The sequence below is a fragment of the Chiroxiphia lanceolata genome, chromosome Z, assembly GCF_009829145.1.
Source record: "Chiroxiphia lanceolata isolate bChiLan1 chromosome Z, bChiLan1.pri, whole genome shotgun sequence".
Lineage (NCBI taxonomy): Eukaryota > Metazoa > Chordata > Aves > Passeriformes > Pipridae > Chiroxiphia > Chiroxiphia lanceolata.
The window spans coordinates 19,309,406-19,326,456 of record NC_045671.1 but is presented as its reverse complement, the minus strand read 5'-3'; the positions used below and the strand labels follow the sequence as shown (position 1 = coordinate 19,326,456).

The window sequence follows — 17,051 nt, the reverse complement described above, 5'->3', positions numbered from 1 at the left end:
AAATAGCACATATTTCTCCCCTCAACAGCAGTTCAAGTTTTCAGATGACTCAAACAGAAGATACAAATATAATGGTAAATATGTGCCTAGCTTCCTGAGATTTGAAAAACCTCTTCATTCCCCATCCTCTCTGAGAAGCAAAGTATAGACAGCTTCACACTGCATCAGCAGGCAGGTATTTCCATCCACAGGATGTTACTGTTTATTTTGAAAAGATCTTCATCATCTAGCTGGCAAAACGTTCCCTCTAGACTGCTACTATATGCGGCAACTGCTATAAGCAGAACTTCAAGAAAAACAACTGCCTAAGGAGCAGCTGTGCAACTCAAAGGCCGTGAGGCAGATGAGACAGCATGTGAGAGAGAGAGGGAGACAGGAAAATCCTATCCATTCACTCTGGTAAGGCTCCCATGCTAACATTTCTGATTATGAGCACAAGCAGTTTCACTGAAGTAATTCCTCTTCTCCCACATACAGGAGCACTCTGAGCTAATTGAACAGGAAATGCTAATTGCTTCTATCCTCTAAAACCCAAAACATTTCTTCTTCCCTGTTAACCTAGGTCGAGCTTGAACAGTAACTAATACCTAAAACATTTGCTGTTCAATACACCAGCATTCCTCTACAGCTATAGACAAATACAGCACTAGATTTCAGAGTTAATCAAACTTCTAAAATTTCCATTCCAGGGAAACAGTAACCGTTCTGGCAGAGCCTTACATAAATTTCAGGACAAAAGAACCTAAGAAAAATCCCTATGAACTTCAACATTGTTCAGCAGAATCAAGGAAGTCTTCATATATCAATAATTTCTACTCCATTTCTTCAAAAAGCATCTGAAAAGTCCGTTCCCAGCATCCTCCAGCATAGGACGGAAAGTGCTCACACTTGGCACTGTTGGGAGTCTCTTGCCTGCTCGGCAAGGGTAAACAAAAGCCTTGAGGGTTTTCATCCAAAGACTATAAAAACACTGAGGGTTGTGTCCATAGCACAGTTTGCAATGCAGGACATCCACACATTTGAAGAAGCAGTTCAGCAGGTCATCCAGGTCATGCAAAAATTAAAAACTTTGTACATTGCTTTTTGATTCCACAAAATTGACATTTTGAAAAAGAGTACTTCCTTCAACACAGAGGGAAGTAATTTGTTCTGGCTGTGTAAAATAAAGACCCAATTAGAAAATGCTAATTTTACCAAGCATTCCATACCAATATGATAAACTCCACAGAATATACTGATTTTGCTAATAATTTATTAAAGAAGTATCACAAAAGTCTTTTCACTGAGAAAGAAAAAGTAGGTTTATTTAAATCACATTGAAAATTGCACAAATAAGGGATTTTCATACTATCTCTTCCCTAACAAAATAGGATATATAAAAAAATTACAATATTTCTTCAGGAACACATAGCAAGCCATTAGGTTATTGCTCCATTTTTCAGTGTCGCATGAAGCCTTGATAGAAGGACTCTCACATATTAGTTTGGTTTTAACTTTAAAGCATGCTGAAGCAGATTAACATATCCAAGCAACACTACATTCAAGAGGTGGTACCAAATAGGCACAAACATACCTTATTATGTCGTTTAACAAGGTGGTAGTTCTCATCCTCACAGTGTCAAGTGAGACCTTTGACCAAAATTAGAAGCGTTTTGTTGTTGTTTTTTTTTTTAATCCATGAGGCATTGATAACTCATTAGGATCTCATTTTAAAAACCACCTTCCCTATGGAGCAGAACCTCGATGACTGACACCTATGAAATCCCTGACTAGCTATTTAATTTTCTACGTGAAAAAGAAAATAAAGAAGGAAAAGAAGTTTCTCTGTATCAGAAATATCCACCAATTATTATTTATTATGATAATTTTACATAATAGGAAGAATTTAATAGTATTTTTTAATCATTCAGTGATTTTCTGATCTCATGAAGCCTTTCTGGCAAGTATCAAAAATAATTATTCTTATGAATGAACCTGGGAGTAGAATAAAAAAGAGGGTAAGAAGGATGTTCTATGTGGCTGTTAGTGCTTATCTTAAAATCCTCCTAGTCCTGAGTAAGAAACAGTTCATGTACAGTGTACTGTACAGTGTACTGTACATGACTGTCTTCTCCTAAATCACTCAACTCACTAAGCATACTGCTATTCCTCAGGTAAGCAAAAAATAGCCATGTGTGTCATGAATCCCCCCCATTTCTGAACTCACTTTAAACTTCTCACAAAGCAGAATACAATTTGAGGTATGATGACAGGAAGCAAACTATAAAATTTCAGTAGCAGATACATTCCTAAGCAAGCAGTTAAAGCAACACAGAATTACGCATCAATATCTTGAGCCTCTGTACTCAATTTTGATGTCTCAAAATATAGATTATCCTGTATTTTTTCCACAAAACACTTAAATTCAGAACATATTTTGGATCGCAGAGACATACTTAATTTTTTTTTCAATTTTCCCTTTGCAGTATGTTTTGATTGTCAGGTTTTGGATGCAGAAGAAAACATCAACAACGGAAGTTTACTTGCTTACCTCCAAAAATGAAAAGCGAACAGAGGACTGCATGGACTGCAGGGACTTGTTGGGGTTGGGCTCAGGCTCCTTGGGGTGAGACTGTAAGTTAAAATAATGTCATCTCTAGTGAACAGAAGGTTTAGCAAGAGTTGCATGTTTTAGCGTAGGAGTTATGAAAGGAGTTTCCGTTAGAACCAAAACATGACCATCCTTCTGAATGAAGTGATTGAAAGTGGCCACGGTTTCTGACTTAAGATGAAATTGATTTAAAAAAAACAACAAAAAACATGAGAACTGGTGCTGATGCATATGCTTGACTAGGTTAGACTTCCTCCAGGAACAATACTTTTGTACAAAGTCCCCAGAGAGGTGAAAAATGGTAACTTGTTTCCGGTACCCAGACAAACAGACATATTATGTTTTTTTCCTCTTAAAAAAAAAATCTTAGGTTTTCTTTTAAAGTTTTTTATATGCAAATCAGATTTATTAAAAACAAAAGGAAAACTAAAACTGATGATGATCTTTCATCAGCAATAAGAAAACTGCAATAAAAATTTCCAGTTTGAGAGCCTAAAATTTGCACACTTACTAAAAATTAGAAGTGCCCTAGTTAGCATCCATTTCACTATGAAATGTTTCCTTACAAATGTGATATGGATATAAACAATTCATTCATATAACCCTTACTTGAGCATTATACTTCAAAGGTGCCTTCAAGAAGTTGTCTCAAGTGCATCTCCATTCAAAAGGTTTCTCAATAAAACAGGAGGCCACTGATACATTTCACAGATGCTCTTTAAAAATTTACTCATGCTATCACATGCACTTGCCCCCATAAAATTTGCAAGAAAACTTTTTTTAAAACATGCTTAATAGCATGCCTTTCGTTGCAATTTGCTGAAGCTATCTCCCCAAAAAACCCATGCAACTTTGCATTCTGTGCAGACTGAATGAAGGCAGAAACTTATAGGGAACTTTTTCCAGCTCACCTTCATAAGGATTTGTTCTGTTATGTACTAGACCCTTGCAATCAGCCACTGCTAGCACTCCTGCCCTGTCCCCAGTGGAGATGCAGATGGCCAATATGCTAAGCACATTTAGGTCCAGTTCATGTTTTCAATTGCATAACACTGTGCTAGATTTCAATGCATTCCCTTCAAAACCTTTCACGGTGGATACCTGATTCAATTCTTTTCTGAACATTCCAGCAGGAATAATACTACCGCTTCTAGAACAGATTAAGGATGACTTTTTTTTGACATTGTACATTTTTGCAATCTTTCCTTCTTGAGGTGCCTTGGAGAGAGCACAAAGTTTGGCAGGGACATGCACACTGAGATAAGGATGGGCCTTGCTGTTAATTTCTGACATGGCAGGGCACATTCCTCTGGCTGCTGGCTGTGCCTGCATAATCCCTGAACTAGGTGCACAGAAGAGCACGCTGCCAATGCAGCCCAGCAGCTGGGTATAAACTGGCTTGGTTTCAGCTGCAGACTAGCTGTGCTAGCACAACAGCATATCTGAGAGTCACCATATCTGAGCCAATGGGTCAATATATCACCCTAAAAATGGCTAAACTGAACCCAGGCTCATACCAGTCAGCCCATGAAGGCCTGTGGAAAAAGATGTGGATTAAACGACAGATTTTTGCTGTTCCACTGGAGCAGTCTCTATTGCACTGCACTGACCTGCTGCAACATGCACTGGAAAGGTCGTTTCTGTATGATCAGTACAGGTTTGTAAGAAGTGGTTTTGCATTTCTAAGCTTTATCAGCACTGTCTCTTATTCTCCACTACAGGCTGGTCTGCTGCAGCATAGTTGGTAGTTTGCCCCCAGTTGTGCCCCTTTTGTCCATCTGTCAGTGCGGCCCTCACTTGACTGCAGGCTGAGAAACAGTCCTGTGCTGCACCATCAGTGCTTGCATTGCTGTTCCTCGGGGACATAGCAAGGGAAGAGGTGAAGGCAAGTGATGCAGACCACAACCAGCCTCCATGAGGACCAGAAGCACGGAGGGAAGCTGTCACTGATCCAAAGAGAATCCAGGTAAAGGGAGAACTGGCACCAGCTGGCCAAAGACACAGGGCTGCAGCAGACAGAGAGCAAGGTAACTGCTGTGGAGTAACAACTGTGGGCAAGGAACCTACTAAGGCCAGAATAGTTAAAAGGAGAGCCCTGGCACTGAATGAGAAGAACATATTAACTTCAAACCCCAGAATGAGATCCCTAAGTCACTCTACTGTGATCAAATTCTAGTGATACCCCATGGCAAAGGACATCTCCCTCCCTCTACTGGATGGCCCACACACAGCAAGTGGAAGTCCTACACTTCCTAGTAGCTACTCATATTGTTCCTCATTTTCACTACTGTAACACATTAGAGCCTCAGTCATGGTACAGACTCTGGGCATCCAATATCAAATGTGCTGGTACTATGGATCTAAAAATTCCCACTATGGGATGACACTGGTGTGTCAATTCATTTCTTCTACAGAACTTGCTTTTCAGCTTTGGTTTTTTTAAGACCTAGAAAAACCTGTTAAAATAAATTATCACAGTATGACAGGCAGTCTTACTTCTTACATTTACTAAATTTGGAGTGCTTTATTTCAGATCTTTAATATTCTTTGAAATAGCTTTCTGCAAGTAATGAATATAAAGTAGACAGACTGTGCTAATTTCTCAGGGAGACAACATAATTCTAGTCTCAACATTTAAACTTTACTGAAAGAAAATTCACGAGAATCAGGGTGTGAGGAATAAATTGGATTTTTTTCCCCCTAGATATCCTCTTTATAAATGATTGCAAATAAGAATTTGGGAGACATGACTTAAGTCTGCATTGACTCAACTCTGGCAAATCATGAGAGAATGACTCTATGGGAATCATTACATGCCAGCAACCAAAATATGATACTTTCTTTTCTCTAAAAGTAAATCAAGCTCAGAAAGTAGCAAGTGTGATGGCAAAAGAAGGTGTAATAGATGGGAAAATTAAACATATCCAAACAACATTTTAGTAAAAGCAATGATCAATACTGAATTTAAAATATAATTATTAATTTTATCAGTCTTAAATATTGGCAAAATATGGCAAAGTAAGTGTAATTATCTCAGGTTACCATGAGAAAGGAGGAGGCAGTACACAATTACCTCATATTACAAAAACACACACATACACTGAAAAAAACAGTAACACGAATCCTTTTTCATCCTTTGCAGCTAGTGATGTTATTCTTATATGATGATTACATAATTCAGTGAAGACTGATTTAAAAATATTTAAATTGCCACATCTTAAGAGAAGTATAATTGTCAATTATTCATGGAAACCATTTTAATGAGGTCTCTGGTAAGACTCCTCCTCCAAAACTCACGAGAAATTAGTAATGCTCTTTTTGTAAGAAAAATACCTAGAGCTCAGCCTGCTCACAGCTAACACACACTGCTCTTAGTAGAAGATATCTGACTGAAATGCAGAATTTCTCTGAGACATTTCACAAATATAGTTCTGGGAAATTCAATATAATATCTACATTTGTTCCTTTGAATAAAGTGCTCTATCACCTTCATGTGATTAATAGAATAAATTATTTGCTATGCTACACATTGACCTGTAGCCCTCTCTTTAAAACATGGCAGATGTCAGAGATAATAGCTTTCATAGCGAAATAACTTTACCGCAGGCATCTGCAGCATTCAGGGTTCAGGGTTTTTTTCTCCAGCAAGAATGGGGCAGTCCCAGGGAGTACCAAAGGATCTGACACAACCGTATCTATTTACCTGGATAAAATTCACAAGTTCTCATGGTGGCTATAACATGCATATATACATGTCTGACATGTCAGTGTAGACTGTAGGTATGTATGTATACATGTATAGAAATAAATATCTGGCTTTGACTAACAGATCTCAGGTAAACCTATGCTGGTATTTATGAATAAAAGACTATACTTACTATCACTATGTATTAAAATTACACATTTTCATTTAACTACTCTCTAAATAGCTGAAAGCACACAAATTAGTTAATCAGTTTTAAGCAAGTATAGGTAAACACACTGCTAAATTAGGTAAACATACTTACTGCAGAAATTATCAGAAATCCTCTAGAATGTCAATACAGTTCATTAGTGCAGTTACGTATGTAAAATACATGTCGTTCCTGATGGATTTTCACAGACAGCATTTCTATAATGCTTTAATTTCTTGCAGCGCTCTCTATTCTTCAGCACAGAGAGAGGCCTTTCTAAAAGGCAGCACTGGGATAGACAAATAGTAACAGAGAGCTGGAGAGAAAGACAGACACCATGGCCTACTGACAGACTCTCCCCCTGTGAGCTGACAAGATGTTTCATGCACTGAGATTCAGTAACTTCAAATATGCAGAAATGCTTTCTTTCCAAATACACTGCAGTATCCCGGCTCCAGGCTCACACATTTGCTGAAACCAACTGCAGTGCATTGAAAACATGTTCTTTCAACGTGGAGCTGCAGTGCTCCCAGACTGTCAGCACAAACGTATGTTAAACAGCTTCTGATTGCACAAAAGCCGGCATCATGCAGAAACCATTAAAACATTAAAGACAGACAATACTTACTCCAAGGTCAGCCCTGGAATTTGTAGCCTTTCCCGCTGGGCTTTCATTGCTGTTAGGTGCTACCACACTCTATTGTAATCATGACACACATTCACGGGTAGCATTCTGGCGATGACAGAGAGCCAAAAGAACCACTATAAAGGAGCGGACTAAGGATCTCTTGGAGCGGGGGGAGGACCGTAAATTGGGGTCCTTCCACCTCTAGCTGTCACGAAGAGCTACCAGCTGCCTCTCTCAGGTCAGTGGCAGCGCAAGCCGCACCAGTTTTGTAAAGCGAACAGCACCTTCAGTTGTGCACACCAAGTAATTCATCCCCGGAATTCCGCAGCAGCAGCCACTGCGCCAGCACACGCGCACGCACACACACACGTTGCACCTTGGAGGATGGAGAGGTTCCCCTCGCTATGCCAGCCCACCACGCAGAAGAGCCTCTGTGCTTAACACAGTTTCTCTCGGCAAATGTCAAACATTCGCCACTCCCTCTGATCCTGCTGAATAGGATTTAGTCATCTTCTTTAAGTCACATTATCCCTTTCCCTGGTAAACAGACAGGCAGTTTCTGCAGTGATGGAACAGCAAACTGCTGAATGAAAAACAGGCTCTTCTCCTTTAATGGGGAAAATTACCTGCCAAAGCTTTCAAAGAACAAACATGTTGTAACACAGACGTTAAAAAAAAGGAAGAGTCATCATTCTGTTCTGTCATGTTTGCACCTGAATTTTAAAGGGAAATCATCTATCATTTACATTAAGGGTGAGAGCCAAACCAAGAAATTGCTGAAAAATCTACCAATTTCAGCTTTAAAGGTAATGTCACTTGAAAGGTAACGTCACTTAAGAGTAAACCACTATGCAACTTTTTTGTAAAGACAGTTTTAGATCACTGGCACTATGTAGGATGTTTATTTTAACTTATTTTATTCCTTTTTTATGTACTTTCTCTTCTCCTGAGGTTATCATTTTAATAAATAAATACTGTGAATTGTTCCATAAGGACTAGCAATTTTTTCAGTGTTCTATAAAAAAAGCAGGAAAAGCAAAGTGCAAGTGCTGATTTTTAGTAAGTTAAGAGCTAGAATATTTTATCTCATCCACCTACTTTTCCTGTATACAATATAATAATGTCGACCACATGATTTTATTTTTTGCCAGAGCTCTGGACCTTCTCTGTGCATGGACAACTTCTATGGACTAGTCAAAGCAAAGGACCAAATGAAGCTGCTACTTTTTGGGTCCTTGGCTCAGTTCTGGAAGAAATCAGTGAGTTCACAGGTACACAGCCATAGGTTTCAGAGACAGAGGGAAATCTAGTTACAAAAACTGCTGAACTGGGTTTAGTGAACTATGTTGCTTTTTCAACCACACAGTAGAAAAGAATAAATTCTCTCTTTTATGTTTCCCACTGCAAAGTGTCTCCTTTTGTGTCTCCTACTCCTTTGTTTCTACTACAAAGTATTTTAAATCTCTGTTATGTATTACCTGAAGCCTTAATTTACAGATATTGAAAACAAAACTGAAGGATACACAGAACTATGCATTGAAATTTTTAAAACATAACAGACATCTAGATTCTGAATCTAGCTGAGGTCCCACCAAGCATTACTAAGCCAAGCAATCTCTCTAAAGAAGTTCTAAATTCTGCTACCTCCTAAAGGAAAGAGAAAGGACAAGATCTAAGGAGTGAAATTCAGGCTCACAAACTGCAATGGGTGAATTCACAGATTTGTAAAGGCACAAAAATCAGTTAGGTGCTGTTTCTCAAATGTTATTCAGAACACGAGCAAAACATCAGTGTTTTGAAGATATTCTCAAACTGGAAAAATATAGTACAAGAATCAACTGTCTAACGGTCAAACAACTCTGCTGCTGAAACTATCCAGTGAAGCTGCCCATGTCTACATGATTTGAGTCTGGAGGCAACACTTTAGGAATAGAAATTTAACAAGAGAGCAGCAGAGTGTGGGATATTAGAGTCACAGGTCCCTGCCTCTCCCCTAGCTGCCTAGAACAGGTATCTCCTTATTCCCATTGCTCAGCACTTCTCAAACCAAACTCTGTTCCTTTAAAAATCCGTCAATAAAAATCTCTTTTTTACATAATACTTCTTCAGTTGCTGAAAAGTCCTATTTCCGATGGAGACAGAAAATTTCAGCAGGTAAACTGTGACTATGCGCACACCACATGTATACACTTTCAGTTAAGCTGTAAATTATATTCAAAGGGCTTAACTTTGTGCATCCTAACCTTTAGTTTGGTGCTTCATCCCGTTATCTGTGTAAGCATATGCACACATAACACCCAAGCAATTATTTGTTGTTTTGTAAAATTGTTAAATTTTCAGTGAAGGCACAGAGAGTAGGAGCCAGCGCAATGCCTCAAGGAGGGCAGCCAGCTCCACTGAATCAGAGTGCACCACAACTATTTCTGTAAACCAGCAAAAGGACTAGCTCTGAAGGAGAAGGTGTGCTTTGATCAAAAGCACAATACAGATTTTACATACTACTTCCATAAGGCCAATTTTAATACTGAGGTGAACAGAAGTCCACAATCAAGGCATTTTGGTTGGTTGCCTCCACGTGCAAAAGAATAGTCTGTCACTAAACACTACTTCATCGTGAAACATGATAGTTAGGTATTTCGTGCATTTTACCTGCAGGAGGGCAACACGGTCAGCTTGTCTTGTCTATAAAGGAAACTGAATTGGACTGGAAGTTGTGTACAGCCAGTTAAACATAAACAACTGCATCTAGGGGCTATTTTAGGACCACAATAAATCAACCTTTCTCCTGAGCTAATTTCTTCAAGCACTTCACATCGCATTAATGGTAAATTATTCTAAACTGAGATTGAGCTATAAATTGACATTGAAAATTCTTCTACTATACATTTTGCCTGAAGCTTAGAAAATCATGATCTACTGAAAAAGAGAGATGAATACATAGTAAAAGATCAAATTCTTCTCATTGTTACAATCTTACAGTTTTTGCAGGAGTAAATGGGAACTGCTTCATGCATGGGGGGGCAAAAACCAGCAGTGATTTAATCAGATGAAGCCTTGCAAGTGAAAGCTGACTTCAAAATTGATCAAAACAACTGTTTTCTCTTAATTTTGGACTGCTTAGATACCATCTCACCAACACAGAGTTGAGGAAGCAAGCAGAAGTTAAAAAGGAGGCTTATTGTACTACAAAAGATAAATCTAGATTAACCTGAACATACTGGCAAATTTATTGACACGACTTCTATAGAGAAAATGTCTCATTTGGAAAGAATCTCAAACAAAAATTCACTAACAGCACTGAAGAACTGTAAGAATTGTATTGCCCTGCAAATGTAAACCCTGGTCTCCTCTTAGCTAGTTCAAGAGCTGAAAAGCAAATTTAAAAAGTGAAATGTAAGAATAAATGGCTCAAGTTATTCATTTAAGTCCTTACTGAGGTCTCTCTTGTTTAGTAATCACAGATATCTGGTAAAAATCAAGCAAAACCTGCAAAGCACAGCAGAATGTTTTATGTCACTGAAACACAAACCAGAAAGATTTTTCTTCCATTGCACAGTTATTAATATTCTATGCTTTCAAGGCACCCCTCTTCTGCAGATGTTGGCTATGTTTCCTTTTTCCTCTTAAATAATGGTAAAACAATAATACCATTAACAGTGCAGGTGCCACTGGCTTTCATTAGTCTCTAACATTTAACAACAATTACATTAAGATAATAAACAAGTCAATGCATGCTTTTTTTCTGCATGCACTCTTGGCTAATGTTTTCCGAAGGTACTCAAGGGTTAGTAGTCAACTCTCAAAGGATAATGACAACAGATACCTTTGTGTCATAATTCTTAAACCAAAGATCTGAATTTCTGATTAATCTGAAATTTCTATCATCTAATCTGTTTAGCACATCAATTCAGAGATTCTGGTTCATTGGTAACACTGTAGTTTATAAAAACGTTCTAACTGGAATGATACCGAAGCAGTTGACTGCAACACTGCTTCTTGGCATCACTGAGACACAAAACATAGCACGAAGGAAGTGGGATGAAAGAACACACACAACCTCTTTCTGCATTCTTTCAACAGAGCACGCCTGGGCACATTATTAACTACATACAAAAGAAGTCTGAAATATGAATCTACTAGTTTGTTACCTCTGGCTGAAGTCAACAGACTGACCAATGCAATGCATGTAAAGCAAATCTCATGCTTCAGCTTTAGCTATCTGCTAAAAATAAAACAAAAAAAAATATATAAAATAAAGTATTCTTCATATCGATGTCTAACTGCGAGTTTGTTCAGGGCTGTTTGGCTATTTACTACTTTCCCCAGAAGTATTTGAGATAGGTCACAGCTAAGGAAGCAATACCAGATAGCAAAAGGAATCCTTTTCCTTAGATCCCTGCCTGGTATGTCTCGCTCATATGCTCAAACTCAAAATAATTGCCCAATTTGCAATTGTAAGGAATATTTCATCTTGGTCAGATTACATAAGGAAAAGGAGAGGGGCTGTCCTGTTTGCTTCACTGGGGAAGGAAGTGGATGAAATGACAGAACGTGTTTGCACTTGCCCACAACCAAGAGCTCAGTTTACACGATGGGCTCAGCATGGCATGCAGAAATAAATTACTTGTCACTGCAGGGCAGAGGGCAGACCTTGGTAGAACCTGTATGGTCCTGGGTAATCAGTGTTCAATACAAGCCAGTCCACAGCACTATAAACTCCCATGGTAGGGGGATGACTGTTTGGTATCCCACGACAGAAAGTCATACTAGATAACCCTTCTAGCCTTACGTTCTGTTACGTTTCAACATCGTGGATGTACTGACATTTACAGGCATATCCATAAATCTGACACCAGTAAGCAATTTTCAATAATGTATTTTATTAATGTGTCACTGGAGTACCCAGTAAAAGCCCAGGTGGTCTTACCTACACTTTACCAGAGTCTATTTAGAGCCATAACTCTTACTATTCTGTAAGGGATTTGTTTTTAAATTATAGTTTTAAAAAGCACTCTATTAAATTCAACTGTATTTTAATAACTTTCTATAAATTGGTTGCATATTCTGGTGATAGCTCCGTGGTATTGTTTGTATTACTAAACAATGGAATAGAGCAAAGGAATGTGTATATTAGCAATGTTAATTAACCAATAAAAATAACAGAATTGCTGTGTAGACCTCTGGTAAGTTAACCCAGTAACTGGTTGTCACACTGAACATCTTAATTAAATCCACTAATCCTAAAACACTGCAGACAAAAGCAATCAATAAACGTGCACCAGCCAAGATGTGGCAAAATCTCTCCACATCACCACGCATTCCCATTCTTCCACAGAGAATTTCAATAGACAGTTCTTATATTTTCCCCAGAGCCAGGACAGCCTCCTTGTGTGTACAAACAGGTAACTGTGAGTCAAAGTGGGACTGATGTGAGTGGTACTTGTCTATTCTTTGTCTAAACATCATTTGAATTATTACCATAGATGACACCAGCAAGAGGTGCCATCCAAAGACGTGCTAAATAGCCTTCCTTGTATTCCACCAAGCAGTTTCCCATCTCCTTTGACTAGGCATCATCATTTTTGTACCTGCATGTGAACGCTCAAAAATAACATTCCATACAAAATCAAAAGCTCAATCAATAAAACAGCACACCCTTTGACAAAATTTTTTAATGGAAAACTCTCAGAGTAACTACTTCAGATTTAAGACAACTTCCTATCATATTTCACATAAGAATAAAAAAAAATTAAAAAATTTAGAAAGCAATAAAAATATCTCTACTAATAAAGGCTTGTGTTGACAGACTTCAAGCTAATACTAAAACTGTAAAAAGCTTGAGAAATTACACATTAATAATAATTATGGTCCCAAACTGCATCACCTTTCAACACAAAAAAAGTAGCATTAAAAAAATTAGAGGCAAAAATAGATCTAATTTTTGAAGAGTTCTATATTACAGAGTTTAAACAGTTATTTTTTAAAATTCAAGATCCTTTTTACACAATCCAAACCCAGGCTCTTAGTGAGCATTTGTTTATCTCATCTTTATTTAAGCTATTTTTCAGTGCTAATTGATGGCATTTAACTTTCCTGTAATTATTTTTCATCAGAAGAATAAAAACATAAAAAACCTTGAAAACATAAAAATCCTTTACTGAATAGTTTTCCAAGATCATTATGGTATCTAAATATCTTCTTCAAAAAGTTAAAGGACAAATAGGAAATTTTATGATTCCGTTATCCAGCCTGCAGCTGCATTTTCCCAAAACCCTACACCCATCCATCAACAATAGGTATGTATGTACAGAGTTACCAAGCTCTGTTTTGGCTGATTGACAGCTGATTCTTTATTAAGGTCCTATCATGTACACAAATACAGATACGCCTGCAGAAGCTTCTGCAGGCTACACAAGTATGCTCAATTTTTTTTTTTTAAATTCACCTTCTAGTTCCCTTGGAGGTAGGCAAGCACTCTGAGCGGAGGTAAGCAGCAGAAAGAGAGCCATCAGTCTTTTACAAAAAAAAAAAAAAACTCAAGAAGTTTGAAGCTCGAGTCTTTTTTTTGACCTGTCTTATGCTTATGCGAAGCCCTATACACATTTCCACAGAGAATCCTGTCGTTTCAGACAAGTATAAATGAATAATGTCTGTTACAAGACAGTATTTTCTTCCATGAAAGCAGATACTTAAAATATGGCATCAAGCTTCAGCAGAAAGTTTGGGCAAATAATCCCATGAACATAATGACAGATTATAAAGAAAGCTAGAAGGAAGTCAAGAGATCATATTTTCCTTCCCCCAAAGAGGTCTGTTATACCTATATTACCCTTATTGCTCCAGTCAGATGTTTGTCTCATCTGTTCTTAAAAGCTGATAGCGATTCCACAACTCTGCTCCACTGTTGAGAGACGCTAAGGCCTTCAACAATTTCCAAGGTAAATCCCCCTTGTTCCAACTTAAACACATTATATCTTGCTGTACATCACAACAACACACAAAACACTTTTACTTCCAACTCACAGCAGATGTTCCACACACTGGAAGACTTTCACGAACATCCCTCAGCCTTTCATTCTCTGGAGTAAATAACCCTAGCTTGGTAAATATTTTTCCATATACCATGTCAAATTTTCAAACCAGCTGATAGCTGTCATTTCCTCTCAGCTGATCCATCTCAACACACAGAACTCCAATAAAAGGCCTTATAAGTTCTGTGTGGGAAAGAATAATGATGCATGTTTTGCAGCTCAAAATATCTGCTTCCCAGCATGATGTACCCACTGACCCCCATCAGCATCACACTGTAGAATATCACAGATCCTCTTCTGTAAACTGACACTTATCCAACTATCTTGCACTTGAAAATCAGATTATTTTCTGGGCTGTTCTATTTTACTTGGTATAATTTCTCCAGGTTGTCAGAATGATTTTGAAACCCCATACTGTTCTTCGATATATTTGCATTCTTCTCAGCTTGTTGCCTGCTGCAAACTTAATAAACACCATCTATTCCATCACCTAGGTCACTAATGAAAAATAATGACTAAAACCAGTCAACCAGATTTATTACATCTGCAGCCCAGTGTAATTTCCTGGTTAGTGTTTCTACCCTATAAGCAATATAGTAAAAGGTTCTCAAAAACAACGATCTCTCCACCCTATGCCCTCACCCCACCAAGACAGATTTGCTGGTATGGCTTACTGGTAGAACTTGGCTTAAAAAAAAAAAAGCCAAAAAAAAGCCATTCTGACTTATAGAGCACTAATATAAAAGCTTTCTGGATTTAGATCTACACAGATATATTCTTGGTTCTTCTGACAGGCATTTCAACCATAAAAACAGCCATATTTTTAAATGTAAATTAAAACATTTTAAGTGTCTCATAGCAGTATCTAGGAGAGAAGTATTCTCACAAAATATGACAATGATCTATAGAAATTAATTTTCAGTAGCATCTTGATATTAAGAAGAATCACAGAGCGATTGAGGCTGGGTCTCAAGACCATACCTACATATGAATGTAGAATGTAGAATATGCCTGATTTAATCTTGTTTCTATTACATGCTGTGTTGAAGTGGGATATAAGTCTAGTCACCTGACTGCAAAACAGTACCACATAGAAGAGGGGAAAAAACATTCCCAACGTCTGTGTTCCCTGTACAACTTTCACAAAGGCACAGGAGAGCTTTTCCATTCAGGCTAGAACAGCAGGAGCTTGTTTCCAGCAGCATGCTCAGCCCCATGTCACAGATACCCCGAATAGCATGTTTGTCTCAAATACCATGCTTGCCTTCACTGCCTAGGGGTATGGCCACACTAAACATTCATGAGTGAAGCCGCTGGGATATGAGGAGGAAATATGATTATATGCAATGACATTGCCTCTTGCACTGTTGCAGTCAACACACAATGAAATATAAAGTAAGAAACTCCAAAAACCTGTGTCAGCCTTTTAGAGTCATTTGCTCCCCGTAGCAGTTATCTGCCACCCTTTTCAGGCAAGCACAGCAATAACATGGGTCCACTTATCCTCAGCACACTTTTTCACCTTTTCACATGCCTGTGAGAGCTGTCACAACATACCCTGTTGAACCTCACAGATCTAAGCTTGACTAGGTGGCTAGGAAAAAATATGGCAGAGAAGCAGAAACCTTACAATATTTGGGAGAAAGGGCAAAGGGACAGAGATGGCAGAGAAGAGCACATAGATAGCAGGAATGTGTGCTAATGCCAGGTTGGCTGCTGCCACAACTCAATGAGCAAAAATTCTTTAAAGACTACACAGAGGCAGAACTCCTTGATTAGCTCTTATGGAACAGAATGGTATCATGTCAAAGCAACATTTTCCTTCTCCAGACCTACTGCCATCCTGCTGCCATCCATCCCCCCTTTCCTTTTCAGTCTGCCACAGAAACCACCCACCTTCCTGCTTGCCCAGACTTTTGGCTGAAGTAACCTATTCTGTTTCTGCAAGCTCCAGTCTCCCACTGAGCCATCAACCCTGCCCTAAGTACTGCACATGCTGCCTGTCCCTCAATTTAGTCCCAAGAGCCACCACCATCCTCCCATACACAAAGCATTTGGCAACCAGGTTCTTGGTATGCCTATCTCCATACGAAAACTACATCCACATGAACGAGTTCTGCAAGCCTAAACCTGGCTCAGGATCCCTGTCCCAGGTCTCAACTTCTCTTCCTCAGAGAACATATCTGCAGGTAAGGTGCATGGTTTTACACAGAGGCTGAAAATACAAAGAGATGGAAAACTTCCAGCATAACGGAAATGTGTCAAGAAGTCCATTCACATGACCCATAACTCCCATGGGGAAGGGAGGCAGATACTACGATGGAGGAACGTTAACAGGGCCCAGAAGTTTTAGGCAGAGACAGAACTGGTAGTAGATGCAAAAATGGCCACAGCCACAAACATAACACTGTATGTTCACCATTAAAAAAAAAAAAAAAAAAAAAAAAAAAAAAAAAAAAGAAAGAAATAGCCAGCTTAGCTATAGAGCAGGCAACAGAGACCCTGCTGCCACACTGTCATCTGGCTGCTTTAAAACTTCTGTCTGTGGACATATAACTGCAGATAACAAATATACTAATGTCCTTTATGATAAGCAACAGTACTGGTTTAGAATACTGACAGTAGTAAAAAATGTTCAAGTCTGTTTTTCATAGGAAAGAGGGAGGGGAAAGAAGACTTCCCTCCTTCTCTGAGACAAAACAGAAGTGGCTCATTGGGATTTCATGATCTTCACTCATGACATCTGTAGAAAGTCAGCCTCTACTTTACATAATGGAATGGCAGTAATACTGAAAGTTTCAAAGGGAAAATCAGTAATGCCAGAATGCATGACAGGAGACGCGGGGGCAGGCAGATTTCTAATGTTCAGCAACTGCCTCTTTTTTTCTGAGAGCAGATATTTAGAATAC

General features: G+C 38.5%; 1 protein-coding gene across 6 annotated transcripts in view; it reads right to left on the bottom strand.

Annotated features, from left to right (window-relative positions):
• MAST4 (microtubule associated serine/threonine kinase family member 4) overlaps positions 1-17,051 on the bottom strand; it is a 296,868-nt gene that overhangs the window by 124,353 nt on the left and 155,464 nt on the right. Inside the window, exons 1-2 of one of the 6 annotated variants that reach the window (XM_032675469.1) lie at positions 7,112-7,433; positions 2,531-2,611 (exon numbers count right to left, since the gene is read on the bottom strand). The exons of 4 other annotated variants lie outside the window; for them this stretch is intronic. In XM_032675469.1, the coding sequence (XP_032531360.1) occupies positions 2,531-2,611; positions 7,112-7,158 (128 nt within the window). In that variant the 5' untranslated portion in view covers positions 7,159-7,433. Of the gene's footprint in view, positions 1-2,530; positions 2,612-7,111; positions 7,434-17,051 lie in introns of those variants that run through there. One more of the 6 variants, XM_032675474.1, reaches the window with a different exon arrangement.